At 39.4% G+C, this 13,399-nt stretch overlaps 1 protein-coding gene across 2 annotated transcripts; it reads left to right on the forward strand.

Annotated features, from left to right (window-relative positions):
- Positions 1-4,459: 4,459 nt before the first annotated feature.
- Positions 4,460-10,627, forward strand: LOC118801143 (zinc finger BED domain-containing protein 4-like). Of its 2 annotated transcripts, none has more exons than XM_036561307.1 (4): positions 4,460-5,868; positions 6,851-6,984; positions 7,626-9,068; positions 9,664-10,627. In XM_036561307.1, the coding sequence occupies exons 3-4, from the start codon at positions 8,491-8,493 to the stop codon at positions 9,770-9,772; spliced, it is 687 nt and encodes a 228-aa protein (XP_036417200.1). In that variant the 5' UTR covers positions 4,460-5,868; positions 6,851-6,984; positions 7,626-8,490; the 3' UTR covers positions 9,773-10,627. The 2 variants fall into 2 exon arrangements, with proteins under 2 accessions (XP_036417200.1, XP_036417201.1); XM_036561308.1 differs by having other exon boundaries at positions 8,932-9,068.
- The last annotated feature ends 2,772 nt before the right edge of the window (positions 10,628-13,399 follow it).

Here is a 13,399-nt window from a genome sequence, read left to right on the forward strand (position 1 = left end):
TTATCCAAAACGGCGCCTCCAGATACTCCAGATAATCTTCAAGGTAAAATAAAAAGTTTATGTTTTTTTTTTTCTTTCACTAACTTGTTCTAATACAGTGCTTATCTAGAGGTTTTATTACTCACCCTTTAACTGTTTTCACTGCTGCCATTTATTTACAAACCCCATTTCTTGAAAAGTTTAGACATTTTGTAAAATGCAATAACAAAAGGGAATCTGTGCTTTTTAATTCTCTTAAACCTTTATTTAACTGACAAAAGTACAAAGAAATGACTTTTACTGTTCTGACTTGATTGTATTCTGTAAATATAAACACATTTTGAATTTGATGCCAACAACAAGAACAACAAAAAAAGCTGGAACGGGGCAAAATAAGAGTGAAATGTTTTTAAAATATTAAAGTTAAACCTTTTGAAAACATTCCACAATAACCACTCAACTGGTATCAGGTGAGGGTCTCATGATTGGGTATAAAAGGTCCACCAAAGGCTCAGTCTTTGCAAGCAAAGATGGGTCATGGCCACCACTCTGTACCAAACTTTGTGAGAGAATTGTCAAACAGTTAGAAAAGAACTGTTGCTCCTTTGATAATCAATCCTGATACCCTCACCTGTCACCAATTCACCTGCTGGAATGTTTCAAAACGGTGTAACTTCAATGTTCTATAAACCTTTCACTGTTAATTTGCCTCTGTTCTATGTTTTTGAATGTGCTGCAGGTTTAAACATTTATTCATATTAACAAAATACTTGGTTTGTCATCCAAAACATTACAAGTAACTTTTGTCAGTTAAATAAAAGGTTCGAGAGAAGTAACAAATCATAGATTCTTGTTTTTATTGTCTTTAATATACAGAATGTCTGACTTTTCATGTAATTGTCATTTGTAAAATCCTTTTTAAAGTTTAAAAATCTGTAATATTTCATTTTTTTTTACATATTTCAGAAAATGTATATACAAGTGAAGTTTGAAGAAAATAAATCAACAAATGTTGTACCAGACAACTGGTACCAAAATGGAATGAGTTGGTGGCCAAATTTTAAGAATGACAAAAGGAGAAATCAGGCTACTGAAAATAAAGAACAGCCTTGAGCTGACTGGTCCCACCATGTTGCTCGGGGAACTTGCAAAAGCTGGTGGGCTTATACAAAATGTAAACTTGCTCTTACTTGTTGTAATATTACTCAAATAACAGTGACATAATAAATTACACTAATTTAATTTTCAAACTTTTCAGCCACCAAGATACAAGAAAAAAGTTAAATCTGGCAACGACCTGCTTCACTTCAGAGCTCCAATCTGAGGAGGAAGAGGACTTGGTTATAAAATAAAAAAGTGAAAGAGACAAAGAAGTGTCAGGTACACAAAACTCATGAAAACAACTGAAACTCAAAGCACGTCTTATTGTAACTCGTAAAAGCAAAAAACTTGTGAAATAGAAGGTTTGTTAGTTCACCCTAAAAACAAACACTTAATGTGGTAACAGCTAAACTAACTAGTTTCATTCAACTCAAATAAACACTAACTTAAGATTGGTTTATTCAAAGTATTTGAATGTTGACTGAAGAGTTGACTAAAGTTAATTAATTAATATGAAGTAACTTCCTAGTTTGACCTGATAAACCATTTCTTACTGTGTACATACCTGTCAAAATATCAGATTTCAATTGGTTCTGGTTTCAGTAATGTGTTGATGCCTTTCTCAGATTGTTGGATTGCCTTGATTATTTCAGCGAGACAATGTCAAACCACATTCTGCATGTATTACAGCAGCACTGCTCCGTAGTTAAAGAGTCCGGGTGCTAAACTGACCTGCCTGCAGTCCAGACCTGTCACCACTGATAACATTTGGCACATTATGAAACGAAAAATACAACAAAAGAGCTCCAGAACTGTTGAGCCGCTGAAATCCTACATAAAGCAAGAATGGGAAACATTTCACTTTCAGAACCACAGAAACTGGTCTCCTCAGTTCCCCAGCGCTTACAGAGTGTTGTTGAAAGCAGGGATGGGAGCAGCTAAGCAGCGAAATACCTACAGTTTTTGTAGCCACAGCTGCAGCGCCTACACAGTTTAGTGTAGCTACAGCGATGATTTTCACTACAAGCTTCAGACGATTCGCGCAAAATCTGAACCACAGAGCGCGGTCGTTAACTGGGCCGGTGGTGACTGTGCAGTTCTGACTGAGCCGCGGACAGCTCGAGCGGTCACGGCGGGTCCCACCAACTATCACTCGCTGCAGAACCACAGGTCCAAAGGGGTGGAGCCGGACCTGATCCAACTCCGCCCGCGTCTTCTTTTCATTGGTCTAAAATCATCACATTTCTATTGGTCTATTGGTTTAAACTAGTGTGTTCTTTTTTTGTGTTTATTTCCAGCATATAAGCATATATATACAAACAAGTATAACAACAGGATGCCTTACAGCCTTCACATCCCAGAATAAACAAAATAAAAAATAAAGAGGAAAGAAAAACAAAAAAGAGCACCATTGGGATTGAAATAAAATTTAAAAGCTTAATCATAGCAACGGTTTACAATATTTCTTATTGTGCTGCTGGCGCCAATTCACCAATGTAGAAATGTAATCACACAGATCTGTGCGCACAAACGGGATGTATGAAGGGATTTTTCTGGCAAATTTTACCTCATGTATATAAAATGTAGCTTTTATTATGATCAGGTTTATGATAAAACACTCATTTGGGTTAAACAAAAGGTCATCAAAAAGATATAAACATAGTGGCTTTTGAGGGGGATACCAATCTTTCTCTTCAGGTCAAAAACAAACAAACAAACAAACAAAAAAACAAACGTTTACTTTTTCCTCCTACGACTCATTTCACTGGTCTACCCTGTCGCGTTTTTACCTGTGGGAAACCCGCAGGTGATGCTGGTGTCTTTGTGTTTTTCTCGATGGTGCTCCGTCCTGAACGCCACAACACGGCCTTTATAACCGCTCATGATTCACCACGTTCACACTCATTCGTCAAACCTCGGAAAGCTTTTTTCACATTCCGGTACAAATCTGTTCTGTAGGCCTGCATCTCAAGTGTACTTATGATAGACGGGTTCTAGTTAAAAACGCTGAACGGTTTTAAACACTAGAATGCAGTTAAGACAGGTCAACATAACCCACATAACTGTTTTATCAACTAAATCCTGGAGTTTCATAATATAAAAATTATGACTTTTTTTTTACATTTACAAGGATTTGGTATGACTGCCACACATTTCCATAAGTCTAATAAACATTTAAAAACTCAGTATACCTGAATAAACTCATCTGAGATGTTATAAACCCTGATCAGCCACTTTATTAGCTCATTCTGTCTTTCTACACTCACTGTCCATTTTATCAGCTCCACTCCAGTTCAGACCAGTTAAACACGACGCGGGAGGAGTTGGTTCAGATCCAGCCGAACCCCTGGACTTTTGGTTCTGCAGTGACGACAGTCTCGGTCCCACGCGCTGATCGCCCTTCACTAGCAGGCTTAGCTGACGGGTCGGACACCGAAATGTCAGCAAGAGCCGTTTTGTCCTTTTAACAAAAACCAAACCGCCCCGGGAGCCGCAGCGCTTCACGGTTCACCGTCCTGGCTGTCAGCGTGTCTCGGTGCGCGCTGATGTTCCGGTTCAGGATCAAATACGGTCTAAAGGAAACTCAGACTCGCTCCGCCCCGCTCGGACCTTCAGCCGCGGCCGCTTCTCTCGCATTTTATGAAGCTCCTCCGCGCGCTTCCTGCGAAACGGCTCAACCAGCCACTTCAGCGAGGCTGGAGTCGCTTCTCATTCGCCAGCTTCTCTCCGAAGTGTCCCGTTCCACCTTAAAGGCGCCAGAGCGCGCTGCAGCGCCGTTTAAGGTGGAACTTTCGAATTGTCCCGTTCCACCTTAAAGGCGCCAGAGCGCGCTGCTGCGCCGTTTAAGGTGGAACTTTCGAATTGTCCCGTTCCACCTTAAAGGCGCCAGAGCGCGCTGCTGCGCCGTTTAAGGTGGAACTGTCCCGTTCCACCTTAAAGGCGCCAGAACGCGCTGCTGCGCCGTTTAAGGTGGAACTGTCGAACTGTCCCGTTCCACCTTAAAGGCGCCAGAGCGCGCTGCTGCCGTTGAGGTGGACGTTTCCAAATGCCCTTCCAGCTAAAGGCGCCAGAGCGCGCTGCTGCGCAGTAGGATGGAACTGCGACTGTCCCGTCCCTCGACAGTGAAGGCGCAGTAGAGCGAGCTGCTTGCGCCTCTGGTGGAACTGTCGAACTGTCCCGTTCCACCTTAGGCGCTCAGAGCGCGCTGCTGCGCCGATTTGAAGCGTGGCTGTCGAACTGATCGCGTTCCCCTTAAGCGCCCCTGCGCGCTAGCTCGAGGCGTGCTTGCGTGGTGTGTGTGTCGGGCCTAAATGGTGCCCGAGGCGACAGATTGTACTGCTGCGCCATTTAAGGTGGAACGTTCGAATTGTCCCGTTCCACCTTAAATGGCGCAGTAGTACAATCTGGCGCCTCGGGCACCATTTAAGGTGGAACGGGACAGTTCAAACGAGAAGCCGGTGAATGAGAAGCGGCTTCAGCTTCGCGAGTTGTTGCAGACTAAACGTATCAGGAAACCAGCTGAGTGATTATAACTGCAGAATAAGTCCGTCCATCTCCAAACGATCGATGCAGCAGTGGAGAGATGATTCAGGCCTGATTCACCCCAAACAGAGCCATAGTCACCGATGAGGATTCTGAGGCTGAAGTGGTGCTGAAGTTTAAAGGACTCTGAATGTCGTTCTGTAGATCCTGCTGAAATGTTTACATTTTTATTTCAACAGTTCACAATACTTTGTACAAAATCGTTTGGGTTGTTTTCAGTTATTTTTGTTGATTTTTGTTAGAAAAAACCCAGAATGATGGACTTTGCTTTTACTTAGTCTAAATCTTTGTTGGTTATCACGCCTTTGGTTTGATTGCTGGTTACACTTAAACTCACTCTTTGGTGATCTTCTTTATATTTGCAGCTTTTCAGTGGCGCATTAAATGCAGTGTCTTGTTCACATTATCAGGTGGGCTTGTTTGGTGTGTCAGGTGGGCTTGTTTGCTGTGTCAGATGGGCTTGTTTGGTGTGTCAGGTGGAGATTCACAAACATTCTGACAGTCGCGCTTTGAAAATAGCTAAAAAGTCGCCACTACTTTTCTGGAAAAGTAGCTAAATTGTAGCAGCTACAAATTTTGGGAAATTAGCCACAAAGTAGCGTTGAAAATGGACATATATATTTCAAAAAACAATACTATTTCTTAGTTTCAACATTAAAATGTTGTCTTTGTACTATTTTCAATTAAATATAGGGTTCTAATATATAATAATATAATATAATAATATATAATAATATAATAATATATAATAATAATAGCATATCATTGTATTCTGTTTTTAGTTACTTTTAAAGCATAAAGTCCCAAATGTTTGGGAATGGGTTTGTATACAGAACCATTTGTTTACAAAAGAACCCTTGAAGAACCATTTTTTAAGGAGTGTAGAACCAGCAGACATTTTAGTGAAATTAAATATTACATAAAAGTAATTTTATCTGTTTAGATAGGAACTAAATTTGTATTGTATTAGCAGATACAGAGGTAATACTTCTATTAGGTTGGCTACACGTTGTAAGATTAAAATAAAAAAAAATGAAATTGGACCAATCTAACTTTAAAAAATAGAGTAAAGACAAAATATCTTTAATATGTGCATCTGGGTTGTTTTGTCACTATTGCTAAGTAATAGAATGTGATCCCTGTCTGTCTGTTTGTTTTTCAGGAGCGCTTCTGATCAGCCAGTTGCATTCATGGAAAACTCTGCAGTAGGGAATTTGGAAGAGGAGACCCCCATATCCTACACAGGTAGATATAATTGATGCTAATATAACAGAAAATTGCACATATCTAAGGACACATCACAAAATGTACTTGAATATTGAAAAGCCATACATAGTTCCAGCCCATAAAGACTATAAATGGAGGGAAAGTCTGTTGGGCAAACAGATGTTTCCATTATTTTGTCACTGAGTGTATGTCAGTGTGATCCACTGTCACTTTAATATAAAACATGAAAATCAAGCTGAATCCTGTCTTATCTGACTTATCTGAGCCATCTTTCCATTAATTATTAAAACAAGCCATTTAAAAGTATATTATACTCATACTAATAATTCTTAATGAACTGATATAAAAATGAGGCCTAGTTACAGATGAACATAATGTGGATTAAACAGGGAGATTCACTCGAAAGAGGCCCCGAATACTCTGTTGTAACTGCCGTTAAGATGAAGCAGTCTGAACCAAAAAATACACTACATACCTTGTCGTATGTGTAATTAATTGCATTACATGCGATGCTGGAAATGATCTCAGTTTTCTGCCAGATGCATGAAGGGGTACGGGGGTCTGCACCCGGAAGTTGCAAACGGAGGTTAAACATGGCGACGGCTGTTTGGCGCCCACCTCATCGCTCCGACTCAGGGGCATCTCAGTTGTTCAAAGCTCCATATACTGAGGAGCTCATTGCACATTGTTTCATTCAGATTGTTTCATCCTAGAGAGAGTTATTACAGAATATTCTGGGCCTCTTTCAAGTGAATCTCCCTGTATATTAGGGAGACAACTACACCCACAGGAGTATTTGTGGCAAGGCTTAGAAAATAATTAGCTTAATTATTGTGTATAAGCTTTAGCATAATAGGCAAATAAATAAAACAAATCTTTACATTATCGAGTAATTTGAAAAAAAAAACTGTCTTTCCCCAAGTTTATTTCATAAATTTAAAAACAAAACTGTCATTACTGCCCATCCTCATTAAATATGAGGCACACTGTTTTGTTGTAGAGATGCTGAATGACCAGGACTGGGGGACTCCTAACAATTACAGACGTAATGTACACACTGTCTCTTGGCTGTAAACCAGAACTGCATAGTTTCAAAGAATGGGGATGACCGGGGATCAACCTCATCATATAGAGGTAAGACTTTAATTACAGACAATTTAATTACATGACTGCTATTCATCATACTGTTTTTTTATTTGTTTGTTTTTTTTATGGAAGTTTCTAGCAATACATCTTGGTTCCACTGCTAGTCCTCACCAGTTATGCTTTAAGGCTGTTTCACTACTCTTCAAGCTTGAGTGAATTTCCTTGGTTAAGCTCATGAACTGCAGATGGGTCTAGTGGACTCTAAGCTTCTGGACTTTAAAAACGTGGCTGATAAGGTTGTTTACAAGTAAAATGGATTTTAATCAAATTTGAGGTAAACAAAGCAAATCCATTTGTGTTACATTTTTCATGCATAAATGGTATCAGTGATAAATGCATTAACATTGATAACATTTCTGTTCAATGCTCAACTTGTTCTACAAATAAAAGCCTTGTGTTTGAGGCCCTTTAAGCAGTGATGGTAGCAGGAACAGCTACAGTAACTTTGAAAGAAAAACTGTGTTGTTCTCTACATGTGCAAATTGAGTCTCTGCTTCCCTTTGCTGAAGTTTTTTTTCTGTTACATCAGAAACATAATTTTAACCATAAATGACAAAATGTGACGTGAACACAAGTTAATTTAACTCTTTATTGTGTTTTAAATGTGTATTTCATTTACTTTACTTTAGAGATGCATGAACACCGATACTGGTATCGGGTATTTGCCCCATACCGTGTTCATTTACTCGTACTCGTAATCGCAAACGAGGCTCCGATACCAACATCCGATACCTTGTGCCGAGTGCAGGTCAGCTACGTTACTAATGAGAAGACAACTCAAAATGTCGATCTGGAATTATTTCACAATCAGTGATGGCAACCCAAGCAAAGCAGACTGCAAACTGTGCTCTATGAAAATATCAAGAGGAGGTACTTCTGCATCTTCCTACAACACAAGTCACCTGATGAACCATCTTAAAATGAAACACGAAACTCAGCACGAGGAGTTCGCAGCTAACAGACCACGCCATCAACCAACACTGCAGCAAACGCCAGCTAGACGAGATCCAATGTCTACACACAACCCTAGACCTGTGAACATGACAGAAGCTCCTACCCAGTATACTGTTCTTGATGATCAACCATTCTCGGTCATCGACAACCAGGGATTTCGGCGCCTTCTTGGTGTGTTAGAGCCCAAGCCCGAAATCCCCAGCCGTTATCATGTAACGGAAACTGTCTTACCAAAGACGCACGACACGGTGCAAAAGCATATCAAGAGCTTGTTGCAGGACATCACAGCCTTAAGCTTTACTACGGACATCTGGAGCAGCAGCGTCTGTCCAGTGTCTCTCATTAGCCTAACTGCACAGTGGATGGCCGATGGTTTCATTCTCCAGCGAGCTGTACTGCACGCAGAACAGTTCCGTGGGTCCCACACAGGCCAAGCCACAGCAAGCACATCTGAGGAAATGCTCAAGACTTGGGAAATTCCTAAAAGTTCTGTCCATGTCGTGGCGCGCGACAATGCTAAAAACACGATAAAGGCGATGGATGATGCTGGACTGCCTAGCTTTCCATGCACTGCACACACTTCAGCTGGCAGTAAACGAGGGTCTGCTTGCACAGCGGAGCGTCGCTGACGCTGTGGCAGTCGGACGCAAAGTTGTTGGGCATTTCAAACATTCTACTTTGTCGTATTCCCGCTTGGAAGACATTCAGTTGCAGCTCAACCAGCCAATTAAACGTCTCCAACAAGACGTGAAAACACGGTGGAACAGCACGTTCTGTACGCTACAGTCCCTCACTGAGCAAAAACGGGCTCTCGGAATATTTGGGTCAGAACATGAGCTCCCCGACAGCCTCGGCCTTAATCAGTGGAACCTACTAGAGAAGCCAGTGACAATTTTGACGCCATTCGAAGAGTTGACTCGACAGGTGAGCTCCTCTGATGCATCAGCCTCTGATGTGATTCCCGCTATCACCGTATTACAGAGACTGCTGTCCAAAGAAGCCGATGAGGAGCCGGGGATCAACACAATGAAGCGCACTTTACTGACAGCTGTACAGAAACGATTTGCTGACGTGGAGCAAATCCAACTCTTCTCCACCGCAACGCTTCTCGATCCAAGGTAACTAATGTGTGCGCACCTCATGTTGCTAATTTATTGGGGGTGTAATGCGGGAAAAGGCTAAAATAAAAGATGGACAGCTCCAGAGATGAACGATAAGGTTTTCTATTCTATTCTAAAATATCAAATAACAGATTGATTAATTTATACTCTTTTATTGTAGACTGTGTCGGTCTATAATTCATTTAGATTTTATTCTCTCGACTACACTTCAACCCTCTAAGGTCGGTGCTTCTGCGTGCGTGATGATGTCGCCAAAACATTCAACAAACTCTCATAACTACTGCTTTTCAAGTCATCAGAAGCTGAACTTTTATTATTCGTTAGATTATTATTTTTCAAATATTTACATTACTGAGTTTTTTTTCTCCTCGCTTATCTGGGTTTTTATATTTTAGATTTAACATAAACGCGCATGCACGCTAAAAACGTGACCTCTTGATACAAATCAAAAGTAAAATATATTTCTATATGTGTGTCTGTATTCTTCACCATTGTTTCTTCACCGTTTGACATCATGGGATCACATTTTGCTATTTATTTGGACACCTATAAGATGTACATTTTCAGCAACATAGCCTATGTTCTCTTTCAGATATAAGGACCGTTTCTTCTCAAGCTCCAGCACTGCTGAGAATGCCAAGGAGAAAGTGATGCAGGAGCTGCAGAAAATATCTGGCAGAGACAGGCCAACAGGAGAATGAGGAACCATCTGTCAAAAGGCCAAGGAAGGACCAGTGCAGCAGTCTGGACAGTGTGTTTGATGGAATCGCTGATGAGCATGCTTCAATGTTCCACGGGCTGCTGCCATACAATTGGAAACATACCTTGGAGAGAAGACCATTTCTCGTTCAGAGAAACCGCTCCAGTACTGGGCGTTAACAAAGTGCGATTCCCAACTTTGTCCCAAATGTCAAGAAGATACCTGTCAGCCCCATGCAGTAGTGTGGGAAGTGAGCGATTCTTTAGCTCAGTGGCACACATTGTCACTGAAAGCAGAAACAGGCTCACAGCTAAACATGCAGAGATGCTTCTTTTCCTGAAGAGGAACCTGCCACTTACGGTTCCAAAAAAGATTGGCTTTTACAGCCTGGTCTTTATGGCCTTATCAGTGTAGCTCTCTGAAACATGATGTTATACATAGTATAGATCGGCACTCTTAAGCTCCATTTGGCTTCAAATGTGATGGTGTAAAATATCATCATATATCTCCTCCAGCCATTAACTGGTGGGATGAAACAGTTAGCACTGAAACACTGCAGGCTTTGTCTGGATTGTCTAGTCTAGTTGTTAAAGCTGTTGTTGTAGCCTTTGTAATGTAAGGTCTATAAGCCTTTTTTGGTGAAATGTGGTTCATCTTTTACAGACTTTGTTACAGAAAGCAGTAAAAATACTGAAAAATGAGTTCTGTGTTGACATGGGTGATAAATGTTTGTGTAGGTAAATCTAAACTAAGAAGTTCATGTTAAATAAATTCTAGGTAAATTCACTGTTCAGTGTTGGTTTTGTGTTGATTTCAAAAAGTGTCATTGCACTATTTTACATTAATAACTACACTATTACATAATGCTCCTGATTGCTTAATTCTATATAAGTATCGGTATCGGCAATGCAAAAATACACATACTTGTACTCAGTTGGAAAAAAATGGTATTTATGCATCCCTACTTTATATAATACTTTAAAGACACTTGTACTTAGTTTGTACATGTAATCCGGTATGTAGACACTGTGGACGACCACAGTGTTCTTTCTTTTCAAACAGTAAGTGATGTTGAGCCCCTCTATAAAGTAAGAACGCCACATGCTTGACTCTGCCGTACGATCATGATTACAATATTATGCAACACAGGACAGTAAATGTAATATAATTCTGCCTGTTTATAGAGAAGGTTTGTAAACAGCCTACTTCAAGATATACTGTACAAACTGGGAACTGGGGAAAGCCCGGATTTACCAGAGGGAAGATGTCTTTTATTCTGAAATCTGTACATCAGCCATCATATCTGCAATAGTAAATACTGTTCTAAAGTTGTTGTGTGTTGCAGAGATGATTCATGAACCACCAGGTGTTTTAGAGGTGGGGCCAGTACCAGGGAGTGTGGAAAACTGGGGACCCTCTTCATCTTACATGGGTGATTCTTGTGCCACAAAGAACCTCAATTAAGTTTTGGTTTGTGGTGATCTGCAGAAAACCATGGTGCAAACAGATTGTCAAAAACATTCTATTACTTTAAAGGTTCTAATTGTGTATTTACTGGTAGCACCTGAAACGTGATTCAATATTGCCGTCGATTTAATAGTTTATTTTAATTTTTTTAAACATACTGGTTGCACATAGGCTGTTAACATGCTAGTGAGGCTATTATGTGTTACTGTTGTTTTTCCTTTATGTCCCTGAAGATGAAAAAGAGTTACAAGAGTTACTTATTATACAAACAGTTCATATATTAACAACAATCCTTCTGCAACTAGAGAGCCAGAATTAGCTGATGATAGGCTTCCCAGTGTGTTTTTGATTTGTATGTAATTTATACTGCAGTACAATCTATTGCCTCTTTTTAAGGAATGCAATTTTTATTCTGTTATTGTGACTATTTTAATATGACACTAATAATCCAAATTCTATTTTAAATGTGTCCAATAACCACACTTTATATACCCCTTCTAAAAAATAAACGGTAGCACTTTACTTTACAGATCGTTAATAAGTGGGTAATGTTATGGTAGTATCATGGGAACAAGTTGTATTTATCCATAAATTAAATGTCAATTTCATAGTTGTTATGAAATGATAAAATAGTAATTGTAGCGGTAACAAGTCAGTAATAAAATGGTAAAATCATGGTAACAAGTTGTACTTACCAAAATATTACTTGCATACTTTCCAGTTCATAAGGAATAATAAGCTGGTGTTTATAATGATAACACATTTGTAATAAGATGGTAAAATAAAGGTAACAAGTTGTATTTACCTAAAAATGACATGCTTATTTTCTGGTTGTTAAGGAATAATAGATGAGTAATTGTAGCAGTAACAAATGAATAATAAAATGAGTAAATAACAGTAACAAGTTGTATTTACCTAAAAATGACATGCACATTTGTTAGTCATTAAAAAATAAGAAGTTGAGTCATTGTAGCGGTGGTCAGTAATAAAATAGTAAAATAACGGTAACAAGTTGTACTTAAAGTCAGTAACTTCAAAACTAGTTGATAATAAAGTGAAAAAATAATGGTAACAAACTTTAATTGCCCATCAATTAAAAGGGCAATAATATTATTATTAGCCCCAAAACAAAGCAGTAGTTTTGCTGAAATGATGTGGTTTTAGTGCTGTAAAATACTAATTCTCTTGTTTCTACTTTGTTTCTTACCTGTTATGTCTTTAAGTGGTCAGGGCCAGTATGATGTCACAGGCTGTAATTACAGTGAAACTAAATGGTATCAGAGCTGTAAAATGCAAAAATGTTTCTTTCCATCTTTTTTCCCACTTACTACACCTCACATCATGTAATAACATCAGCTCTGCAAAACAGTCTGGGTAACTGCACTGAAACAATGACTAAATTACTGCATTATAATCTCTCATGGTTGTTCTAATACTTTACATGCAGGCCCACCTATAGACAAGTGTACTTACACAGGAATAGATGAGGTAAATGTACTGAGATTACACAGAATCAGGGCTGGAAAATGCAACATCACATGTTCCCTTTGTGTTACCTTTTAACAAAATACTGTTACTATAAAGCACAGATCTGACAAAATGCTCAGAAATGAGTTCACTGATGGAGAAAACTCACAACCACACCACGCATATCTTTATACAACCTCTTTATCTTTCCTTGAAGATTTAAAATGGGACACCAGTAAATCAGAAAAAAGCACATTTTTTATCTTTGGAGTTTGGAGAAAGATATCCAATTTTAACATCATTTTTGGACATAATGACAAAGAAAGGGGGAAATAACAAAATAAAGGCAATCATCCCGTTCAGTAAAATAAGGTCAAACACCCTGTATGATCAAACAGCCTCCCTGGAAAAAGAGGGCAAACACCCTATGAAGCTAAATAAGGGCAAACAGTCTTTTGGAAAAAAGGGCACAACACCCTCTAAGGCTAAGTAAGTGCAAACACGCTGTATAGTCACACAGTCTCCCTGAAAAAAGGGCGAACATCCTCCACATACCTGGCTAACATTTACCTTTTGGCTTTGTAAGCTACAGGTAGCAGTTCTGCATTAGCTTTCATCTGTTTTATTTTTTCCTGTAGCTGTGGCTCATTATCAAAGAAAGCCTTGCATTCTTTAGCTTAGGACATTAGTTGGG

This window comes from Colossoma macropomum, unplaced genomic scaffold (assembly GCF_904425465.1).
Source record: "Colossoma macropomum unplaced genomic scaffold, Colossoma_macropomum, whole genome shotgun sequence".
In the NCBI taxonomy this organism is placed as follows: domain Eukaryota; kingdom Metazoa; phylum Chordata; class Actinopteri; order Characiformes; family Serrasalmidae; genus Colossoma; species Colossoma macropomum.

Excerpts from the sequence above, each read along its gene's own strand:
- LOC118801143 (XM_036561307.1), top strand. The coding sequence starts at position 8,491 with ATGATGCTGGACTGCCTAGCTTTCCATGCACTGCACACACTTCAGCTG. Across the intron at positions 9,069-9,663 it reads GCAACGCTTCTCGATCCAAG|ATATAAGGACCGTTTCTTCT; the intron begins GTAACTAATGTG and ends GTTCTCTTTCAG.